The sequence below is a fragment of the Acartia tonsa genome, chromosome 12, assembly GCF_053477335.1.
Source record: "Acartia tonsa isolate MP-2025a chromosome 12, ASM5347733v1, whole genome shotgun sequence".
Taxonomy (NCBI): Eukaryota; Metazoa; Arthropoda; class Copepoda; order Calanoida; family Acartiidae; genus Acartia; species Acartia tonsa.
Window position 1 is genome coordinate 30,596,788 of NC_137271.1, and position 23,017 is coordinate 30,619,804.

Here is a 23,017-nt window from a genome sequence, read left to right on the forward strand (position 1 = left end):
AGTGCCACTAGAGGCCTCTAGGGGCGTAGCCGCTAGTTAAGAATAAGTTGTAACAAAATTGTAAGTAAACTTCTTAAATACAGGATACTGTTTAAGGGCATACTTATATTTTTAGAACTTGTTTATAGAAATGCTTACCTTATAACATTGTACCTTGTGGAAATAGGAATCTGTATTCCAAAAAGTAAAAATTCAGACTTTCCGGTAACGATTATAGAGTTGCTACGCTCCCTATATCATACCTAATGGTTATATGAATTATCTTGCAAAGTTTGATATCGATAAGACAATTTTTACATGTCTAAATTAACAAAATGAGCTAACGTTACATGAAAAAACTAGCTGTCCCGTAAGTACGGACGGACAGACCTTCGAGAAATTCACGTTTGCCCAACACCGTTTTTAACAGACATGTAGATCATTATAAAACATTAAATATATAATCATTTATTTTAATAATTTTTTCTAACAATTATTCAATATTTAACATGGTACAGGATTACGGTTTTTTATATTTAAAATAAAAGTAAAATAAAAACAAATCATTAAAATATAATTTGTATTGATTTTAAACATATATCATTGTTTATTATACTTTAAGTAATAATAAATATAACTTTTATATACTTTATTTAAATGGACAATTCTATATGTTAGTTTTTTATACTCTCAATGAAAAAAAAATAATGTTTTTATGCAATTAATTGAACAAAAAATCGCTTTTTGAACCAGTAAGTAATACATTTAGAAATATATTTTTTTTTAAATCTGATAATATCTTTAGATATTGATTTATATGACCTTAGCAAAGCATGTGAAATCTCTTAAATTTATATATATTAGGTTAGTTATTGAGCAAATTTGATAAAAGCAATGCAATGTAAAGATCAAATTTTAGGGTTGGCAATCCGTATCCGAATCCCGGATCCGGCATCCGCCCAATTTTTAGCCAATTTTGGAATCCGAATCCGTAATCCGCTTTTTAATAGCGGATTCGGATTCTTAATTGGTAGGCTAAAATTAGCGTCATGAGTTTTTTCTTTCAACTTCAACTCCGCCTTTTTGAAGGCAAAGATTATCATTATTATATATAATATAAAAATTTAATTCTATTCTCGGAAGTGAATTATAGAGAAAACCAAGAACATTAATTTTTAGGACATATGTATCACTTAATTTTTTTTATTTAAAAAAGCCTTTAAAAATATTGCTAGAATCCGCAATCCGAATCCGGAATCTGCCAAAAATAAGAATCCGGAATCCGCGGGAATCCGCCTTTTTTTACAATCCGAATCCGGTCCAAAAATTTGACGGATTGCCATCCCTATCAAATATATTTAATAACTTTTTAATTATTGATAAATTTTAAAACATAAAAACACCTTAGCATCCAATTGTAATCTTTAGCAAATATAAAACATCACAAAAGTATAGTTATATAACATTTTTATTTCTATCTACTTTAACTTAAACACAAATTATTTAATCATAACTAAGATATTTCTTTTTAAGTTAATACAATAGACTAATAGTTTATCAGACACAATAAAACGTCCAACTTAAAAAAGGAATTGTTTAGCAGACGAAGGTTTGTGTTTATATTCATTAAAATATATTTTTTTTGGATGATATAAAATTATGAATTCCTGAAATAAAGCATTATCCTAAGAAATTTAACTTTGCAAACTTATTTCTCATAAGAATTCAATTAAGATATAACTCTTCTTATGTATCAAAATGTTTACACTTTCTAAAGAAATAAAATAGTCCAATTCTTCCTATACTACTTTCCCATTGGTCTAATTAAGTGATTGAGGATTTATACTTTCTATATTTATTGTGAGATATTTAAAAACTTTAAATAAATAGGTTTTATCTTTATTAAATCTTTATCAAGCGCTAATTTATTGTTAATCTGTTAAATCAACAAGAATTGCAACATCCATAAGTAGCGAAGCTCAAACGCTAATAAAAGTCAAACTCTGAAAATTAAAGCCGTTTATCTTGATCATGAGTAAAGAAAATCACAAAAAAAACTAAAAATCTAGGAATCGATCTAGCATCCAACAAATATAGACAAGCCTTAATGAAACTTTGCGTAAATATGTAAAATGTATATAGATTATGTAGTATCTTGAATAGGAGCAGAGAAAATCTCGTTTTCCCCATGGCGTTACGGACGGACAGACAAAGTGAATTATAGAGTAGCTACGCTACTAGAACATGATTAAGCAAAATCAATGAAGAAAAGGTAATATGGCCAGTAGATAAGGTTGAACATGAGGAAGATTATTGGGAATAGATACAGGGCCACTCGGTCTATTTGCTCTTGAACCTGAAAAAAAAGTCATTGATTCTTATCCTTACTCTAAACAGATATGTTTCTCATTTTCAATGAAGATTCTTGTATAAAAAGTTGGTTGATGTCTGTTTGTCTGTATGAAGCTTTAGATCTAATCCTATTATATAAAGTAGTAAGGTTATTTTGTTTGTAGCTTAAGATTTCGATAACTACTGAACCGATTGAGTTCTCCATTTTATGGAAGCTTTTTATAGATCCCTGGATGGTTTTAGGCTATATAAATTGAATAGCCAAGATTGGTTTAAGGCTATTTTGCTACTTTCCATACTCCTTTGAAAACATACTTAGATGCTAGGAGCGCACCCGCTAGTCTAATATAAAGGAGTTATGTTTCTTTTTTTGTCTAAAGCTTAAAGATGTCAATAACTTCTGAACTGATTGAGTTCTCCTATCTTTTAAAGCTTTGCATAGGTCCCAGGATGGTTTTACTTAGGCTATTCTATTTTTTAGATACAATACTTGAGATGATTTAGAATATTTTCTGCCTCCTTGCCTCTTCGAATTCAGAGCCTCTAGATGGCACAGCAATTAGTATTATATAAAGTGGTGTTTAATTGGATCAAAACTAGAAGTGTATGAACTTTTGAACCAATGATTCAATCTACCTGTTTACTCCTCTCATTCTTGGTCTCCTTGTGTAGTTGTCTGAGCACCTTTGTGGCTGCGTCCGTTACACCTCTACCCATCACAGTAGAACGGTGGTTACCATCCTAAAATAAGATTGATCTTTTAGTTTTTTTTTGTGGCGATTTCACGAACTTTTTATTCATATGTCCCTAACACTATGACTAAAATAAGATTTATCTGGCTGCTATGAAAGATAGCCGATTATGTTTTTTTACTGAAATTCAGATCAATTTCAATGTTAAATTTTAATTTCAAAGTTTGATTAACTGTCATTTTAGAATATTGAAATGCATTTGCAAAAAAATGCAAAACAAATAAGACTGGTTTATATTTTGTTATCAATCGAAAGTATTAAAAATATGAAGATTATTTCAATTTGCAATTTATTTAAATTAAAACTTTTTCCAAACAATTTCTGACAAAATTAATATCGACTAAAAATTTCCTTTATCCTATTAAAAGTTACAGAATGACTAGAAATTGTATCATACTGAAAAACAATTTCATTTCTGATGCTAAAAAAAGCATACAAACCTTATTTCCATTGTTAACCAGCGAGGTTTCCCCATCCCCCTGGACAAGGCAGGCGGCATGGCGTGCAAACCGGTTCTCAGAACGCGCATGCCCATTATTTCCCGCCAATTCTTCACCGTGTGAGTTACGCCTGTTCTCTGCACAGGTGTGTGGTGCACTCCTGTTGGTTTGATTATCTGGATGTAGGTTTAGCAGGTGGATGTTGTCTTTTTGGTCCATTTGAGCACGGGCGTAGCGCTCCTCACGCCGCCTTTCTTTGGATTCTTTCCGCTTTACATTCTAAAACAATAGTCTTTTTAGTGATTTGGCTGTAGACTGGTCAATAAGTGGGATAGTTTATTTGGCTACCCTGGTTTTATTTTAGTACCTTAATTGTTGGGCCCCACTCTGTGCTAATAAACTTGATTAAAGCTTAAAATTGATGCATTTCATGAGAACTTCTTTCGTGTAATTTTGAACTTGATTCTTAACTTAATCTTAAAATTCTTAGATTTGAGTTATGATAATTACTGTGAGTACCTAGCGAAAGTACAACTTTCTTATTTTATTTTGTCTGTCTGTAGAATTTTTATGATACCAATATTTTTAAATGGTAGGACATAAATTGTTAAACAACAGTGCAATAAAGTGACATATATAGATTTATTGACATTTTATATTACTTTATGTTTGTTAAAATTTTGTTTTATGTAATTATCTAGAAATTTATAAATCTGTTTGATGAAGAAAGTTTAGACAAATTTTGATGCAAAATGCAGAAAAGATAATAAAGTACACAAAATATTCTTTTTTTAGAATATTTGTCTGTGAAGCTAATTGAGATACTCTAGAAATATATTGTATTATAAATCAGCCAATAGGAGAAGAGTGACGGTACAGTCTTGTCTGAAATGATTGGCGAAAAATAGAGTCACATGAATTATCTAGGTATACATATTATATACTAGAGTTGGCTCGATATAACTATCTCCCTATTGGCTAGTTTTCTATATGCATATTTTTTTCTTTATATTACCATCACCAAAGGGTTTATTATATGATTACAATTTTAGTTCAATATTTGAACACACAAAGTGTCGCCACAATCGAATTCTTTTAAAACAGAGTTTTCTTAAATTTATTATATCATAAATTTAAATTTTCTTTTTTATTATTAGAAATTAAATACTTCATTATAATGTAAATAGCAACATGAAATGAAAAAAATGAATTTGTTTTTAATAAAGTAAAATAATGGGTCTTATCGTTCTGGGCAATGAGAGTTTATTATGGATTATTGGAGCATTATGAGTTTTCAACGAATAGTACTTGGAAAACTTGAGCTCGTTTATAGACATTTATTTCCTATATAGATCTGACATGGATCTTGAAGCAATTAAGCAGGCCGTTTTGTACAGGTTAAAAATTGGAAGATTTCATTAAATAAAAGTTATCGCAAATATACTTAGTAAATAATGTGAAGCTACTCTATAGCTCACTTAGTTTATTCGTCTGCCTGCTCTTATATAAAACTTCTACTCTTTAACTGTGTCAATTCATTTTTTTTATCCAATTGAATTTTTTTGCTTATATGTTTCGCCTCTTATGGGTGTTAATCATAATTAATGTATATATTTAGCCATAAGTTTTGAAAAGTTTGAGAAACATAAACCACAAAAAATGCATGGTTGGTAGATAAAGGATAAGTGAAGGCTTTGCTGGCTCTAAACTTTTATTATTAAATTCCTGAAGGAAATAACTTGAGCAAACAACAAAGTTAATAAATAAGTTATGGTTGTTGTGGTTTGTTTGGAAAACTATTCTATGCACTAAAGACTGGATATAACCATATTCTTCAACTTTATGTGGCCTAATGAAGGCTCATTTGAATTTAAATAGTAATACTTAGAATTAGACATGATGCACAAAGAGTACATCAACAATCACATGATATGCCTGCAATTTAATTTTGTTCTTAGATTTTAGAAGTAAGTTCTATAATTATATTAGCATCAATGACAACAATTGTTTTAAATATTTTTTTTATGTATGTAAAGCAAAGATTAACAACTACGTATCATTTTCAGAATAGCAAGGAAATCAATAATGCAAAGAGCATAATCTAACTGGAAAAAAATATCATATTCAGTAATGTTATACATGGATTATTACACATTGAAATCATAAGCAGCCAATAAATGATACAAAGAGTATAATTTTACCTGGATTAGTTTGAGAATAACAGCATATTCAGCAAGGACAGCAAACACATGAATGATGCAAAGAACCACCCACATCTCTACAGCTGTTAATCCTTCAGCCTATAATGTAAATATGAATCAAATATGATTTTAAATTTACCATAAAAGAATTTTAATTGTAAATAATAAACTAGTAAATGCTTATATTTAAGTTAGCATTACTTGTATTAAGACTGTTTGCTGTCTTTTCATATAGATAAATGAATTAAGGCAAAAACATAACCAACTACAATGCTTAATTGTTGATGTTCATAAAAAGTAAGGCCCTTAAAGTATCTTTTAAACCTTCTTGGTATACCTTCATTATATACATATGATTAAAGTTTTTGTCCTAATTAAAAGGAAATGATGAAAATGTTTTACACTCAGTATTTTGTTTGTACAAGTTTGGAGACAGAAAACAAAAGTTGTATGATATAACTGTCTTTCTCTGACTAGCTCTTCAATCAAGATAAACCAAAAAAAAAATATTATAAAACTAAAGTTAAATATCCTTTTCAAAAATCATTAAATCCTATTAAATCAACCTAAATTAAATCAACCTTTATCATTCCATCAGCAGCTAATTTTCTGTTTTTGGGTTTTAAACAAATTTGCTTTTATACAATTTTCAAAATCAAAATTTTTATATTTCTATATACAACTAGAGACTTCAACAATTACGTACTTCACTAGCATTTCATCTAGTTAATGAATTGGCAAAAAGATTATTATCAAAAATTGAAAGAAGTTCTTGAGAAAGAACTTCTTCCAATTATTAAAAATCTTTTAGGTAATTTTTTGTGTTATTTCAAAATTGTTAATTTTGTCTAAAATGACCAAGCTCATATTTATAATGCAGCAATAGTTACTAATTTAAATATTATGGTTGAGATATATCTATATCTGTAAAAAGTGTTTAAATATCATTTAGGAAGAGTGTGGAACACAACAAGTAATAAAAACTATTATCTTAACACAACTTTTCTAGTATTAGATGATACAGATATAATCTCTTTTTTATCTCCTCAACTTTTTTTTTTCATTTTAAGTTGCATTTTCCTATTATATAAAGATATAATGTTCGTTTGTCCATTTGTCAGATGTTAAAATGTGTTATTCATAATTGATATTTTTTGTAGTTTATTGAAATAAAAATTATTATTGCTAACACAACCTAATTTTATTTTACAGTGTAGTGAAAGATTAGATTAAAATAAGAAATTGTTGGATTAATTTTCTCTTCCCTAATCAGATAAAAAGGATTTAGATAATTCTTTTACAGATTTTCTCTTCTTCTCTTCAACTTTTTGCAAAAAATACATTAATTAGATCCGGAATGAATCAGGGGATATTATTCCATAATTTAATTAGAATAAAAGTTCCTTAAATTTTTCCTGGTTGAATTATTGGTTGAAAGGTTTGGACACTGATAGTTTGACAGTAAGCAATCAGAATTCCATAAAAGTACCAAAAGTTTTTGACCTGACTAATAAGATAATGTATCCTCATGTGGCAACTAGAATTTCTCAGTCGCAGTTTATTCACGCAACTTCCCCTTGGTTGTGTAAGAAGGGTGATAATTGGGTAGTTTGGATACTCCATAGTCAAGTACATGATATCAGTGCAACCCTTACCCAAGCTCCTCTGTGGAGAGCGTCATTCATTACGGTGACTTAATTTGGGACACCTGCCATATTCGGCGTGGGTGAGGTAATAAAGAGTAGGTCCCTTGAGACAGCGGGTCAAGTACTTGTACTTGAGCGTGGACCTTGAGCTGGCCCTGGTGCTAGCATACAAAATTGTCTTGTCCTACTCTATGGCTACTTAGGTCCAAACACTAAGAAACTATGGCTTCACACACATAATGCATCTAGAAAACTTTGGGTATCAGTGTAATTTACTTTCCAAAGTCCCCACTCTTCCATTATAATTCAGGGCCCTATTTGCACCTAGAGGAAGGTCGAAGCCCCTCATATTTCAAGGCCCCAAAAAAATTGGGTTAAATTGTATTATAATGTAAGGCTAAAAAGTATAAAAAATCCAATTATTTTGGCAATGAATGATCTTCCTGATGAAGAAAATTTCACGGATTTAAGAGATGTGAAATTTCTTTAAATTTTTTTTGTTAAGAGGCAATGAACACCATTGATCTTTAGGTAATTTCCCTTAAAGTGCTTTCTGAGCAATGAAAACCATGCAGGGCCTTTACCTGCAGTGCCTTCATCCTGCGGGGCTACCAAGTAACCATTGTTACCTTACATAATATGACCAAAAGTAATAAAAAAAAACTAAAATCACATCCCCCCCCCCTCATTTATTTACAATTTATTTCTGTGCTTGACTAGGAACCTAGTAAAAGTATCTGACTCTGATTATGATTTTTAAAAAAATTTGCCAATGAGAGGCCACTATAAATTTTACCTGCATTGGTCAATTACAGTTTATACTGGCCTCTCATTGGCTAATTTTTTTACGTCATAATCACAGTCAGACACTTTTACTAGGTTCTTGACTATGCCCTTTAAGTATGCTTCAATATTAGTTAAGCTTATTTACATTACTAGGGAAAAAATGACCATAGTTTTTATAAAATAAATTTTTTGCTTCCATGTTTCCTGTACCACTGTGGTAGTATGTAAATAAACCCATTTATGATATAACATATTACAGCTATTATGTGAGTAATTATGCGTGCATAATACATCTCATTTATCTACATAAAAGCAAAAATATACAAAACATACAAACATGGAAATAGAATCAATTTTGTTTAAATTTGACCATGTGAAAGATTAAGAATATAGATTTTTCTCGTATTCATTCGAATCCGTTGAATAGGAACCAGTTCTCATCCATACGAAAAAACTATGTCTAGCATCGTATTATATCCAGCTTTCTACGAATATAAAAATGTACAATCATAAGATTAAAACCAGTTTTTTTAGCCCATGCCTTAGGCACCTCGGGTCTAAAAAATGGTTTTATTCTTATAATAGTACATTCTATATCCGCGGAAAGCTGTTTATAATACGATGCAAGAAATAACTATTCTTTTATTTAGCAACCTTTGTCTCCAGGTATTATAACCAGCATTGCGGAGCCGTTTGATTTTGGTGCGGCTCCGGCTCCGACCTAAAATCAAAAAAAAACTCGACATATTTTTTGCCCACGTCTATTTTTTGACTTTTGAACGTTTTAAAAGTTAAATTTTTGATAAAAATGGACTTGAAAAACTTAAAAGGGACATTTGCACATGACAAAACAGAGTTACCAAATTATAATTTATAAAAAATCTCTTTGTTTATGAAGTCTGGAGCCGGAGCTGTTTTTCAACGAAAATTACGGCTCCGGCTCCATCAAGATATGGCGGCTCCACAGCTCTCGGCTCCGGCTCCGCAACACTGATTATAACAGAAGGAAAAAAAGGAATTTCTGATATACTATGATGACTACAAAGTTTTATAGTCACGTTATCTTATTTGCTGGCTAAAAAATCTAGGTGTTTTGGATCAACTGCCGTTCACGGTGAAATATTGCTGGTAACGAATATTTCCAAAAATCTATGAATTTTAAAGGCTGTTGATTGGTTGGTTCCAAACTAATTATGTTTAAATTTTTTAACCAATGCAATGTATCAATAATAATGGTGGATCCAATCGCTGCAGGATACCCTACCCCTGTGTGACCTAAATTTGCCACAACCCTGCGGAGAATAAAACTCAAAAACGTGGTGTGATTCATTTCTTCATCTCCATGAATACATGTTAAAAACTTTTTACCATTACTACCTCGTAGGGGCGAGATTCTCCTTCTATTTTAAGTGATCATCTAGAGAATCCAGAGCATCATCCACGTGTAATGGGATGAGTCACTCTAACACCCAAGGATATTAGGTTAAGTAACATCCATCAGACAACCAAACCTTTGATTGCACGATCTTTGTCTGAAAAGTCCTAACTGTGCATAGTAGTGAGTTGCTACTGTTTAAGGGCCATGGCATTCCCCTTACTCTTACTATTTATGTCGCGCACCTGAAATAGCAGCAGTAGGAACCATTTTTAATGTGTTTTTAGTTATGACGAGATTCGAACCTATCACCTCCCCAACGACGAGCGGATGCGCTCCGTGTTGAGCCACGATCGTGGGTTGTTAAGAACTTACTTTTGGAGCATTAGCAGTGACAGAATTGAAAATATTGACCAACACAAGGAAGAGTGTAACCAACAGAGCCATACGTCCTAAAATATAATCAACTTTAGAATTTAGATCGAAATTGGTCATAATGCGCAAAGAAGTAATGAAATGTAAATAAAAACTATAACACACAAGTAAAATGAGTTAATAATTATACTTATGCTACTTATTTAATGATAGCTTTGCTACCGCCAGAAATAGTGGATTATAGAGTATCTCTGCAAATAAAATAATGGGTGATTTAGCGACTTTTGTCATTTAAGCATGGGATGTAGAATTGATAATTGTAGAAAACAATAATTTATAATTTACACCCTTATCTTTCCCCATTATATGTCAACATTAAAGTAAAAGAATAAAGGGGGCGCGAGCATATGTAACTCTACCCAAATGGCGGGGAGGGGACATAGAATATCATCCAATAGTGTCGGAAATATTAACACAAAAGTAGAAAGTAATTTGCCAATAGACGAAAAAGGTCCTCATCACTCGGATTAGGTAGTTGTTTGGGTTAAACATCTATACTACATTCATTTTGTCAACTAGCAAAGATTCAGTTACAAAATAAGTATGATGGGGAAAAAATAATTATTAAATAACCTTTTCCTTAGTCCCTGAAAATGTATTAATCTATCTTTCTATCTATCTATTTATACCTGGCACAACTTCTGGAGGTACAATGAAAGAAATCCATGATACGACAACAAAGAGTCCTGTTGTTAGGTATACCTAAATATATATTTAACATAGTTTTTATTCAATTTATTCATTTATTTACTATTGGCTGGATATTAAAAGTTTGCTTTTAGGTATACTGAGCTGGATCTTTAAATCATTTTAGTGGTGAGCCAGATTAGGGTGAGCCGAATTTCAGCCAATCACAGCGCGGCATTTCATAAAATGCTGTGCTCTCATTGTTGGAAAGTTGGCTCACCCCGATCTGGCTCACCACTAAAATGATTTAAAAATCCAGCACTGTATACATTACTAAAGGCTAGTGTCGTAGCAGCTAGTACCTTATACAGAGGGCAAGGGTGGCAGGGGTATTGATTAGGGATTAAACTTTGCGTGCTTTCACATAAACTGTTTGTTTATCAATGATACACCCCCCCCAAAAATTTTTTTTTTATAAATTGAAAATCAGTAGAGGGGTAGTTTTTTCCCTTTGTCTAACCCCTGCAGGGGACTCTAACACAGATAGGCCTATACCCGCAGTGCCCTAACCTTGTGGGGCAACCCAACACCCAGTATAACCTCACCTAACTTGACCTAAAGTATTAAATCAACCAACGAAAAATTGCCCCTACAAGCTCTAAAAAAAGAATTCAATCTTTCTGGTGGTTATTGAGATCTTGAGGGACAAAAATATTACTAACACATTATTTGAAATGCTTTTCCCTTTTTCACTGCAATTGAATCTTATCTGTTTAATTTAAAAAATGGTTATGTTTAGTTTTTCCAGTGTGGCTTCGAAACCTATTATATCTCCGGTTCTAATCCGAACTGAAAATAATTTGTCGTACCATATTATGTACAATTTTCTACGGAAATTAAAATATAAAAAAAACCTAAAGCAAATACCAATTGCCCTTAAGCCTTAAATGTTAAGGCTAACAAAACTAGAATTAATCTTATTCTTAACCTGTAATAGAACTGGTGTTCTTCGTCGAATGAGGTCAACTTGAAATCCAGTTTGAGAGAAAGTCCTGAAAAAAATACAATTTCAGTTAATTAACCCGTGAAATAAACAAACCACCATAACCGGATCTTGGACAAAGTAGCTTCAGTTAAAGTAGCTTCGGACAAAGTAGCTTCAGGACAAAGTAGCTTCAGGACAAAGTAGCTTCGGATTGTAACGGATGGTCTTTTTAAATTAAAAAGTATCTTTGCTAAAAAAAGATTTGAATAATAGTATAATCTAAAGTAAAAGGCAATTTATTACTATAAAAGAAAAACAATTTGAAAAAATGAAAATTAAGAAATGAATTTGAAAAATCTAAAGTAAGATTTACTATAAAAACTGTCATTTTGACAAATACAAAGTCAGATTCGATTTAAGAGATTGTCAGTGTCAAAATTTGATATATTTTCCAAGTATTTTTCATAAATTTGAAAGGTTAAGTAGAATTTTAGATTCAACAAGATCACATAGATGTGTAGATAACACATATCTCTATTAACCCTTCACCATGTGGGAGGAAGTCGTTTAAAATTATAAGACTAGATTTTTTAGATGCTTTGTTTAAATGTTGTACCTCATATTAATAGGAATCACAATAAAAATAGAATGAATAGAACTAATACTGTTACAGAAATCATTATGCAAAGTTTGAATTATATAGGACAATTCTAGCATATATTCTAGAAAAAAAGCTATACAACTTATCTGCATGAGATAACCTGTCAGAATGTAAAGAGTATCCTTATAGAGATACTTCACAAAGCAAAAGTAAAATAGGATCCTTATCAGAAAGTGACATGATGTTTTTCTGATTGTCTGTCTTTCTGTTTGTACTGAAGGATCTCGCTAACCGCTGAACCGATTAGGTTCTCCTTTACAAGGTAGCTTCTGGGAAGGTAATAATTATTCTGGGGGAGGAAACCACAACCCTCCCAAGAGAAATCGACCCTAGAAAGCAATCTCCCTACCCTCAAAAAAAAATAATTTGATTTTTTAACTAAAAAAAAAATAGGGGGGAACCCCCACCCAAAAAAATATCTACTCCTAACATTTATTTCTTTTATATCTATAAAAATATTGGGTTATTGAATTCAACTTCCCCCCTCCTCAAGTGCCCCTAGAGGCCTCTGGGGGGCGTAATATAGTACTATAGATATATTGGTTATTTCAGGTTAGTCTCATTTTTTAGAGAATAGGGGCAAATAAGCACAAAAACAGACAGACAGAAAGATGGATGAAAAATGTGTTATTTAAATTTAATTGTTATTTTACAGAAACCAATTTTTTTTTAAATTAAGTAAATACAAATTATAATTTTGGGTTTACTTACATATCCTATCCCGAAGGAAATGTATATATTATAATGTATTATTATATTTCTTTATAAATACTATATTTCTATCTTATAAGTGTATTACTAAAAAAGATAATTGATATAATATTACTGGGTTCTTGCACCACATTTTCATGTAATCTAATTATTATCGCAGCTGTCTAAAAAAAACGATACATCCCATCCACGCTCTTTACACCTATCCTTCCTCTCCTACTGAATGAACGAACCTATCAATACGCGAGGACCATTGTAGCAACTTAAAAAAATGACAAAAAAAAATTTTCCTGTCAATATATCAAAGTATTGTATATCCATTAAAAAGGTATATGTAGGGCTCGGCAGCCTCAGTCGCGTCCACAACCGCTAAAACTACAATTAACAGCAAGTTGTATTGCAGCCTTTTGATAATTTCAAATCCATAGATTCAAGTTGGGGGGAGGGAAAAAATATTAAAATGAAGAATTAAAAGATTAAAACCAGTTTTGTTAAAAGTCTGGGCTAAAAAAACTGGAATTAATTTTATGATTATTTTAATATTCGTGAAAAATTGTTTGCTGTACTATGATTTTCAGTATGACTGGGGACGAGTTCTAATCCAGTGGATACTACTCGGTTTCGAAGCCACATTAGAAAGCAAATACTCAATTTGTATAACTGCTTAAAAATGTTTTTAGCTTGATATTGCTGTGCTTCTAATATAACTGTGCTAGCTTTAATAATTATTATACAATAAATAAGGATAAATAAATGCAGATAAGAATTACTTATCCGCTTACGTCAAAGGATCAAATGGTAGACAATTCAGGGTATGGGGAAACAATGTGCTGTTTATTATATAAGTCTCCAAAGTTTTGAATCAACGTTTCCTTAATTGTTGGCTAAACCTCTTTGGGCCTACTTTATTGAATTTTGATTTGTTGGTTCTTTAAGTGGAGTGTCCTAACGTTTTAACCACTAATTACTATCCACAGAAGGGGTTATTTTGTGCATCATAATTGAAGATGTAAATAAATACATCGGCCATCGTCTTATCCCTTAAAATTCCTGTAGACAATTACAGTTGGGACAATGAAACAAATATATTAATAGATGTTTTACGCTTACATGATCAATAAAGTACGATTATCAGCCCAAATAAAAACTTGAATTATGTAGAGTAACAATGAATGTCTAAAAAACGTGTCCTCACTTTTTTGATTAAAAAAAAATAGCTAGTCGGTGTTTTTGATCCATAGAATTTAGATATGCAATCAGTTTTTTTTGTAGACTTCTTATTTTTGAAGTAATTTAATTTTTTTATAAAAAAAAAATAAGTTAGTTTTAAGGAAAATGTAACATAAAATGAAGAAATTGCCATTATTACCAAAAATAGTAAAATCTTTAATTTGTCACCTTACTTTTTAAATTCTGTTGAGTAATTATTTAAGCCCTGTGAATCAAAACTTTAAACTTTGTTAGCTTGTCACTAATGAGTTAAACAAAAATCACAAAAGTTAGGACACATTCTTTTTGAACAGTAAAATTTCTACAAGCAAGGCTATTTTCATAAGAAAAAACTACGTCTAGCATAAAATTATATCCAGTTTTCTCCTAATATGAAAATGTACAATCATAAGATTAAAACCTGTTTTTTTACCCTATGCCATCGCACCTTAGGGCTAAGAAAAACTGACATCTTGTACCCGGAAAACGGAAAGCTCTGTATGATACGATGCGAGAAATTATTTCTATTAGATAAAAATTGGTTTTGTGCTTCCAACTGCAATAATATTAACACTTATATAAGTAGCGAAGCTGCTTTAATTAAGTATTCGTGTCTGTCTGTAATGCAAAATATGGGTATAGTCCCTTTCGTGGCAACGCCCCTTAAGAAGCGATTCTTCATATTTTCAGAGTAGCTTTTCTCCTATTTCTAGGGGGCTCTAACCCTGCGGGGCAATCACCTAACCCGATATAACCCAACCTAACCTAAAATAACCTATTAAAAGCCAGTTTAGAAATACGACGAATGAATTAAGGGACGTTGTCCTACATGAATTTTTCTATGTCACGTGGTCAGATCAATAGGGCCGTCGACTTTATGTCGACTTGAATGTCTGGCTAAAAGGTACTATGCATTAGTATAGCCATACTTTATAAGTTTAAAAGAATGGATTGCTTCTATTCAGGGATCTAAAGTGATAAGACAATGGACGATAAATTGATGTACACAAAAATATCCCTTTTATAGATTACAATTAGTGGTTGAAACGTTTGAATACTATATTTGAATACTATATGAACTAACCGATAAAAATTCAATAAAGTCTAAAAGGTTGTTAAACCATCGAAACGTTATTATAAGGCTTTGGGGACTAGTGTAATAAACAGCTCAATGTACTATGCATTCGTATTGGCATTTTATGAATTGGAATAAATGCTTCTATTACATATGCGTTCTAAACTTATATGTGGATGCAAGGATGCAAGCTTGAAATATACCACGGGTATGGAAATAAAAATCATAGAACTATTTGTTGTTTCCCTGAAATACGAAAAAAACGCTTAATTTAGATTAAGTTAGGTTTCGTTAAAGCGCAAATAGCATGGGATAGGGCCTTTTTGAGTTCTAGAAAAAATTAGGGAATTGTTTGGTTTACCAAAAAAAAAACATACGACGAAAATATTTTTCTAATATAAAATTATTTAGCCTTCGGACAATTGTTTAAATTGTACAAATGTTTCGCTTTCAGAGCATTAATCAATGAATTATAACTAAACTTTCGAAATTATTATGGAAAAAATAAACGATTAATAAACAATATTTAATGCCAAAAAACTACTTATTCCAAAACCATGTAAGTCATGGACACGCAGGATCTTCAAAATAAAAATAAAAATGTCAGATATGTTTATTGGTGGTTCAGTTACTTCATACATAAGTTTGTCCATTAGGGTTAGGCCGGATACCGGATATCCGGCCGATATATAATGCCGGATAACCGATATCCGGCCGGATATTAAAAAATGGCCCGATATCCGGATAATTACTGGATATCCGGCATTAGAAATCAGCCGGATATCCGGTATCCAGACAGTTTCAATATCTGGTATCCGGTCGGATATTGAAAATGGCCGGATATCCGGCAAAACCAAAAGCAGTTAATTAATTTTGAATATAATTATCAATTACTTTTAAAGAATACATAGCGGCTGCACTTTAGCATCTAGGTAATCTATATTCAACGGGGTTGGGAAGGGTAGATAAATAGCTTAAAACCATCTTCTCAATCGTTTCAATAGCTACCGATACATCAAGCTATAGAAAAAAATCCTACTACTTTAAGTAATAAGATAATTTAGATTTAAATAATCAAAAGCCAGTGACCACAGTATGCCAGGTCATCCAGTTAAGATCTAGAAAGTGTCCCGATGGGTTAGGATATATGTTGCTAGATTTGTAGTAGGAAGAAGGGTTTTTAATTATCGAAACTGATAAAATTCCCTTTCTCCCCGATCAAAACCACACATTTTATATGTCATTTTTTATGCGCTTCAATGAATAAAAATGTCAATTAGACATTTAAATAACATAAAACTGGATCAAATTAATTAAAACTATGAACAAAATTAAGCAAGGAAATACATATAGTACAAATTGTTCTATTTAGTAAAATAGCGTCTAGGCCTCTAGAAGCCTCTAGGGGCACTTAAGGTGGGGATTTGGGGGAGAAGATGACTCTCCCAATTTTTAGTTTAAGTTTTAAAAAGTAAAAGTTGAAAATATTATTTTTTTTTTTTTTGGGGGGGGGGGACCGGTAATTTTTTTCTAAGGGTGATTTTTCTTAGAAAGGAGGAGATACTATTCCCTTAAAATAGTTTTAAACTTTCCTTAGACCTAAAAGATGCTTTACTGTAAAAGAGAACTTTATAAGTTCAGTGGTTTACAAATTTACTTACAATTTTGTTTAGTCTTAAGCGATAATATTCTGCTCATTCAGTTCTGACACTCTAATGCTAGTTTGTCCTTCCATTTGAGAGCTTCGCTTTTATGGATGCTGTCATCCTTGTTTTTAATATTACCTGTTTGCATGATATAGAAATGTATCATTAAAATCCAATTCCTTGCACTCTATCACATACTACAACCAAAACTTTCATTTTAAAGCACTTCGTATTATATAAGTTACAAGCAGCTTCGCCCCTAGCCTCTAGGGGCTTTGCCCCACGGGGTTTAATCGACCTATTTTTGTGTTACTTAGATTTTATTTAAGTAAAAAAAAAATTTTTACGAACTCATCTTTATTTTAGTTTAAAAATTTATATTTTTTTTGAGAAGGGGGGGTGTATTTTTCATTTTTTGGAGGTTGGGGGTGTCCCCCCCCCCCAAAAAAAAAATAGCTGAAAACCATCCCAGGACCAGTAGGTATATTCCCTGTATTGTAGAGCCCAATCGGTTCAGTGGTTACTGAGATCTTAAGCTTCAGACAGACAGACAGACATCGTACTACTTTGTATTATAGATTATTGTTTTTGTCTCTAGCTTAAGATTTAAATAACTACTAAACCGATTGAGTTCTCCATTTAGGGAAAGCTTCACATAGGTCCTTGGATGGTTTTAGACTATTTTTCTGCCTTTGTACACCTTCGATGAATGATTCTCATAGGTGCTAGGTGCCTAGCTGCTAGTCTATATTGAAAAGTAAAATAAATTTGTTCGTAGTCTGTTTGAATCTTAAAATCTCGATGAACGCTTGACTGAATAGGTAATAAGGACATTGTTGTACCTAATTTTACCTTACTTAATCAAATTGTCTCTTACCCTCGAAAAACTTTTTTCCATCCCCTTTTTAAATCTATTTAAAGTTGGAAGGGGTGGGGTGGGGGAAGGTCCCTGCTTTAAGGAAAACCGCCCGTGAATAAAACTAAATTGTCCTCGATCTCAATAAATCTATCTTGAAGTATTGTAAGATCTTTTTGAAAGCTTTAAAATATTAGTTTCCTGTTGTGCTCGCTGGTTTTCTATATCATGGTCGTATTTGCCTAAAAATAAAATATTAATTTGAAATTTTACAAACAAGAAAAGAAGGATTCGGTAGACTTAGCCATAGCTGAGGCCACCCCTATCATCAGCCCCACATTTCGTATCCACCCAATAAACCTCATGGGTGGCAGCCGGTCGGTTATAAGCCACTTTTTATGACTTACTTGTCAGGCGCGCGGCTTACTAAGACACTCAGTATGCCTCACTTTGAGTCCTACTGTTGGTAAGCAACCAAAATAAGGCTTACTGTCAGCTGCGCGAATTACTAAGCTACAAGCGTCAATTTCAAATCAGCCACCCTAGCCTAAATCAGCCTCAGCCATCACTAGCCCCAGCCACCACTAGCCTCAGCCATCACTAGCCTCAGCCATCACTAGCCTCAGCCACCACTAGCCTCAGCCATCACTAGCCTCAGCCATCACTAGCCTCAGCCATCACTAGCCTTAGCCACCACTAGCCTCAGCCATCACTAGCCTCAGCTACCCTCAACAAGGGAAATTTATCAGATTCTGAATCTTTAGGTTTTTTAGAAAATTAAATAATCTTGAATTTCATAAAACACAATAATTTTGAAAGTATATTTTCCTCTTAACTTGTCAGATATAAGTTTGTTTATTCAAATTTCACCTTTACTTTATTATTAACTTTAATGTTAGCCTTAACTTAATTTTCTATGCATTTTTTCATATTTACATTAACATTTAGTTTAAATTGGCCTTAATTTATTTATATGTATTACATTTGTTTACATTAAGGGAGGCTACTTAAATTCATATAACTTTTAGGAGAATGAATATAATTTTAGTCAATTAACCCTATGCTATGGACATACGAATTTAATATGGTTATAATTTGTGACTTATTAAAAAACAAAAATTTTCCATATCCAACCGCGAAAACAGTAAAAATTTAGTAAACTTTTTGAATCCGATTCCTAGGACAACAAAGTACAATATTATATGCGAAACATCTCTATAATTAAGCCCTAAAAATATGAACATGTCCTTTAAATAGTGTCCTGTACTTAACAGCTTTGAAATAAATTTACTTACAATTTTGTTAAAACTTGTACATTTATATTCTGCTTATTAAATATATTCTGACACTCTACAAGAGAATTGTTTCAGAGCTTTGTTTTTATGGATGTTGTCCTCCTTGTTTTTATGATAAAATGTCCCCCTGTCTATGATTGTACTCAATATTTGAACATCTTTGTTTGAAAATTTTAAAATACCTTGTTTAATATTTTAGATGAGATTTACCAATTTGAATTTTCAAAATTTTGATCTGAAGATTTAATAATTCAGTTCAGGAAAACTGGGATTAGGACAATTGCTGATAAGTCAATAATCCCCAAAGTGTTATATGTAAAACGTAAACCTTCTCTGGTCATGGAGAACAATATCAGTCCTGCAGTTAGTGCGATCATATTTTACACGTGCCCAAAACCCTTTATGCCTTTTTGTTTTTTATCTATTATTAACCTTAAAAACATTAAATGCTTTGTTTAAGTATTTTTTTTATTTTTGATCTTTACCTGGATTGCCATGCCAAGTTTCCTTGCATGCTGTGCCTGCCAGGATGAGGATATTCAAAAAATTCCAACTCTCAGTTATGTGTCATATCCATATTTAAAGTCACTCAGTTATAGCCCTCTATCATTCACACACAAAAAACGAAAAAAATCCGGACATTTAAGGGTTAAGCTTAATTAAATATTTCCACTACCTGTAAAGTACATTTGCGAATCGTCATGGATGTAGCTACCAACCTGAAATAATAAGATTGTTAATATAATTGACAAGAGTTGGTTTATATATTTAGATATATCGCGACTGTTTTATCGAATTCACTTTATTTGAATCTTGGCCATAACAAAGACTATAGTTCCTACTGCTACTATGTCAGTCAGGTGCTTAAATCATTAATAGTTAGAACATGTTGAATGCCTTAATTGTCTTAACCAGTTTCTAATATTTTAATTCAAATAAACGTGAAAGTATTTGAAAGCTAATATTGTGTATTGGTCTGCAATTATATTTTACCTCATCTTGGCTAGGATAAATAAAAAGGTACTTTTATCTATTCTTAATGGCTACAACCCATTTGGCATCATACTTGCTACATAATCTTCACATAAAAATCTTATTTTTAAAAGCGTAGCTTTTCTATAATTAGGGTCGGTCCGTCCGTCCGAGACAAATAGCTTTTAATCGTTAATTTAGGCATGTTAGAATTGCCCTATCGATTTTAAACTTTGCATGGTGATTCCTGTAGTAGTTAGGTACGATTTAGAAAGCGTAGCAACTCTATAATCATTACCAAAATGTCCGTACGTCCATTTTAAACATGTTGATTTTTTTACTTTTTAAATAGCTTTTTTCGTTAATTTAGGCATTTTAGAATTGTCCTATCGATTTCAAATTTTGCATGGTGATTCCTGTAATAGTTAGGTACGAGTTAGAAAGCGTAGCAACTCTATAATCATAACATGAATGTCCGTACGTCCATTTTAAACGTGTTGATTATTTTTACATTTTTAACAACAAATTTGTATGTGACCTAATTATCCGATTGGTCTGATTTTTGGTATACTGATTCCTGGGACAACAAAGTACAAAATTATGAGCAAAGCAACTCTATAATCAAGTCCTAAAAATGTAAGTATGTCCATAATCATTATCCTGTATCAAGCAGTTTTTCAACAAATTTACTTACAATTTTGCTTTGACTCTTATACATTCGCATTCTGATTATTCAGTTCTGACACTATACAAGTATTAATGTCTGTTTGTCCTACCGTTTCAGAGCTTCGCTTTTATGGATGTTGTCATCCTTGTTAAAAGCGAAGCTTTTCTATAATTAGGGTCGGTCCGTCCGTACGTCCGTAACGGATAGCTTTTTCCATTAATTTAGGCATGTTAGAATTGTCCTATCGATTTCGAATTTTGCATGGTGATTCCTTTAGTAATTAGGTACGATTAAGAAAGCGTAGCAACTCTATAATCATTACCAAAATGTCCGTACGTTCATTTTAAACATGTTGATTTTTTTACTTTTTTAACAACAAATTTTTATGTGATCTAATCATCGGATTGATCTGATTTTTGGTATATTGATTCCTGGGACAACAAAGTATAATGTATTAGGCGAAGCAACTCTATAATCAAGTCCTAAAAATTTAAGTATGTCCATAAAAATTTTCCTGTATCAAGCAGTTTTTCAACAAATTTACTTACAATTTTGCTTTGACTCATATAAATTTATATTATGATAATTAAGTTCTAACACTATACAAGTGTTAATGTCCGTTTGTCGTACCGTTTCAGTGCTTCGCTTTTATGGATGTTGTCATCCTTGTTTTTATCAAGAATAGTATTGACCTACCCCCCCCCCCCACTCAATTCAAACATAATCTATGCCATTTTCATGCTTAGCAAGGGTTTTTCCTAAAATTTTGCCACCCCCCTTAAACCAAAAATATATATAGGGTGTATAATACAGACAAAAAGGGGTGTGACTTTAAGGTCAGGAGGGGATGGATACACCCTTCACCTACACCTAACGTCAAAAAATGTCCTTGTATTGATAAATTGTCACTCCCCTTGGCTGTATTATGGGGATGTAGAAAAGGATTGAGTATAGATTAATTCTATATTGTGTTGGATATGTTGAAACCGGTTTGTGGCCATTTCCCTCTCCCCCTTTATGGCCTGAAAATGGGGAACACTTTCGCTTTTATGAAAAATCTTAAAAATGGTTTCAATAAGTGGGCTCGTATTAACCCCTTAGCTGACGATAACGTGAACAGTCTTAAATAATTTATTTTAAAAATGTTTTTTTATTTTCATTTGGGGTTTATGGTTTTTAGTGTCGTTTTTTACGATTGTAATAAGTTTTTTTGTATTCATGTGATATTAATGAAATTTCATACAGAGACTACCAACTACTTTAACTAGCTATGTTTAAAATTTCATCGATCTACATTGAAAGGCCAATGAGTTAACGACACTCAGAGACAATCAACATTTTTTATTTAATAGTATAAAAAAAGACTTTTTTAAATGTAGTACCTACGGACAAAGATTGCATAATTAAAGGGATTTAAACGTAAAAATCGATCATGAAGCATAAAAGAACTGAGATTGTCATTTGTCTAAAGAATCTACACAAAAAGTTTCAGACTCCTATCTTTATTTTAAGTGTTTTTTTTTGCACGAAAAGTTAACGTTAATTTTGTGAAAGGAAAAAATAATTGATCCGAAATTTAAACAACCTAACTATACAACATGTTCTACCTTGTAAATATTTCCATGAATGAGGGATCTTTTATTTTTTCAGTACAGCTTTGCAACCGATAAATATCCGCTAGATTAAAATCAGTTCTCAGCCATACTGAAAAGCATCATATTACAGGCAATTTTCTCTCTATTAATAAACATATAATAAATAAGGCAAACAATATTAAATCAGGACTAATTGGTACCCAAACTTTTATAACCATTAGTAAAAATTGGTTTGTAAATTACATTTGGTACCCAAAGTTTTATAACCATTTGTAAACATTGGACTGTAAATTACACTCGGTACCCAAAGTTTCATAACCTTTAGTAAACATTGGACTGTAAATTACATTTGGTACCCAAAGTTTTATAAACCTATATGGCTATATCCGCTAGATTATAACTGGTTCCATGCCATACTGAAATGCATCATATTAAAGACAATTTGGCACAAATATTGTAAGTAATTTAATGGCTTTAGAATCGTTTTCACGTTGTTTTTATGTTAAAAATCGTCCAATTTAACAATACTTTTCAACAAATATTATTAGTAATTTAATGGCTATAGAATAACGTCTTTTAATCCTTTTTTACATGGTCTTTATGTTAAAACCGTCCAATTTAACGATACTTTTTATAAAAATATTTTTAGTAATTTAATAACTATAGTATAACGGTTTTTTCAAATAGTTTTTTACATCATGTTTACGTTAAAACCGTCCAATTTAACAATACTTTTTAACAAATATTGTTAG

The 23,017-nt window shown here is 31.7% G+C and overlaps 1 protein-coding gene across 1 annotated transcript in view; it reads right to left on the reverse strand.

Moving 5' to 3' along the window:
• Positions 1-1,332: 1,332 nt before the first annotated feature.
• The window catches only part of LOC145333550 (glycine receptor subunit alpha-1-like), a 70,228-nt gene continuing 48,543 nt past the window's right edge, over positions 1,333-23,017 (reverse strand). Inside the window, exons 9-18 of the mRNA XM_080178713.1 lie at positions 19,708-19,750; positions 17,938-17,978; positions 17,019-17,077; positions 11,582-11,645; positions 10,596-10,668; positions 9,907-9,983; positions 5,725-5,823; positions 3,524-3,802; positions 2,968-3,072; positions 1,333-2,335 (exon numbers count right to left, since the gene is read on the reverse strand). Of these exons, the coding sequence (XP_080034839.1) occupies positions 2,228-2,335; positions 2,968-3,072; positions 3,524-3,802; positions 5,725-5,823; positions 9,907-9,983; positions 10,596-10,668; positions 11,582-11,645; positions 17,019-17,077; positions 17,938-17,978; positions 19,708-19,750 (948 nt within the window). The 3' untranslated portion in view covers positions 1,333-2,227. The remainder of the gene's footprint in view (positions 2,336-2,967; positions 3,073-3,523; positions 3,803-5,724; positions 5,824-9,906; positions 9,984-10,595; positions 10,669-11,581; positions 11,646-17,018; positions 17,078-17,937; positions 17,979-19,707; positions 19,751-23,017) is intronic.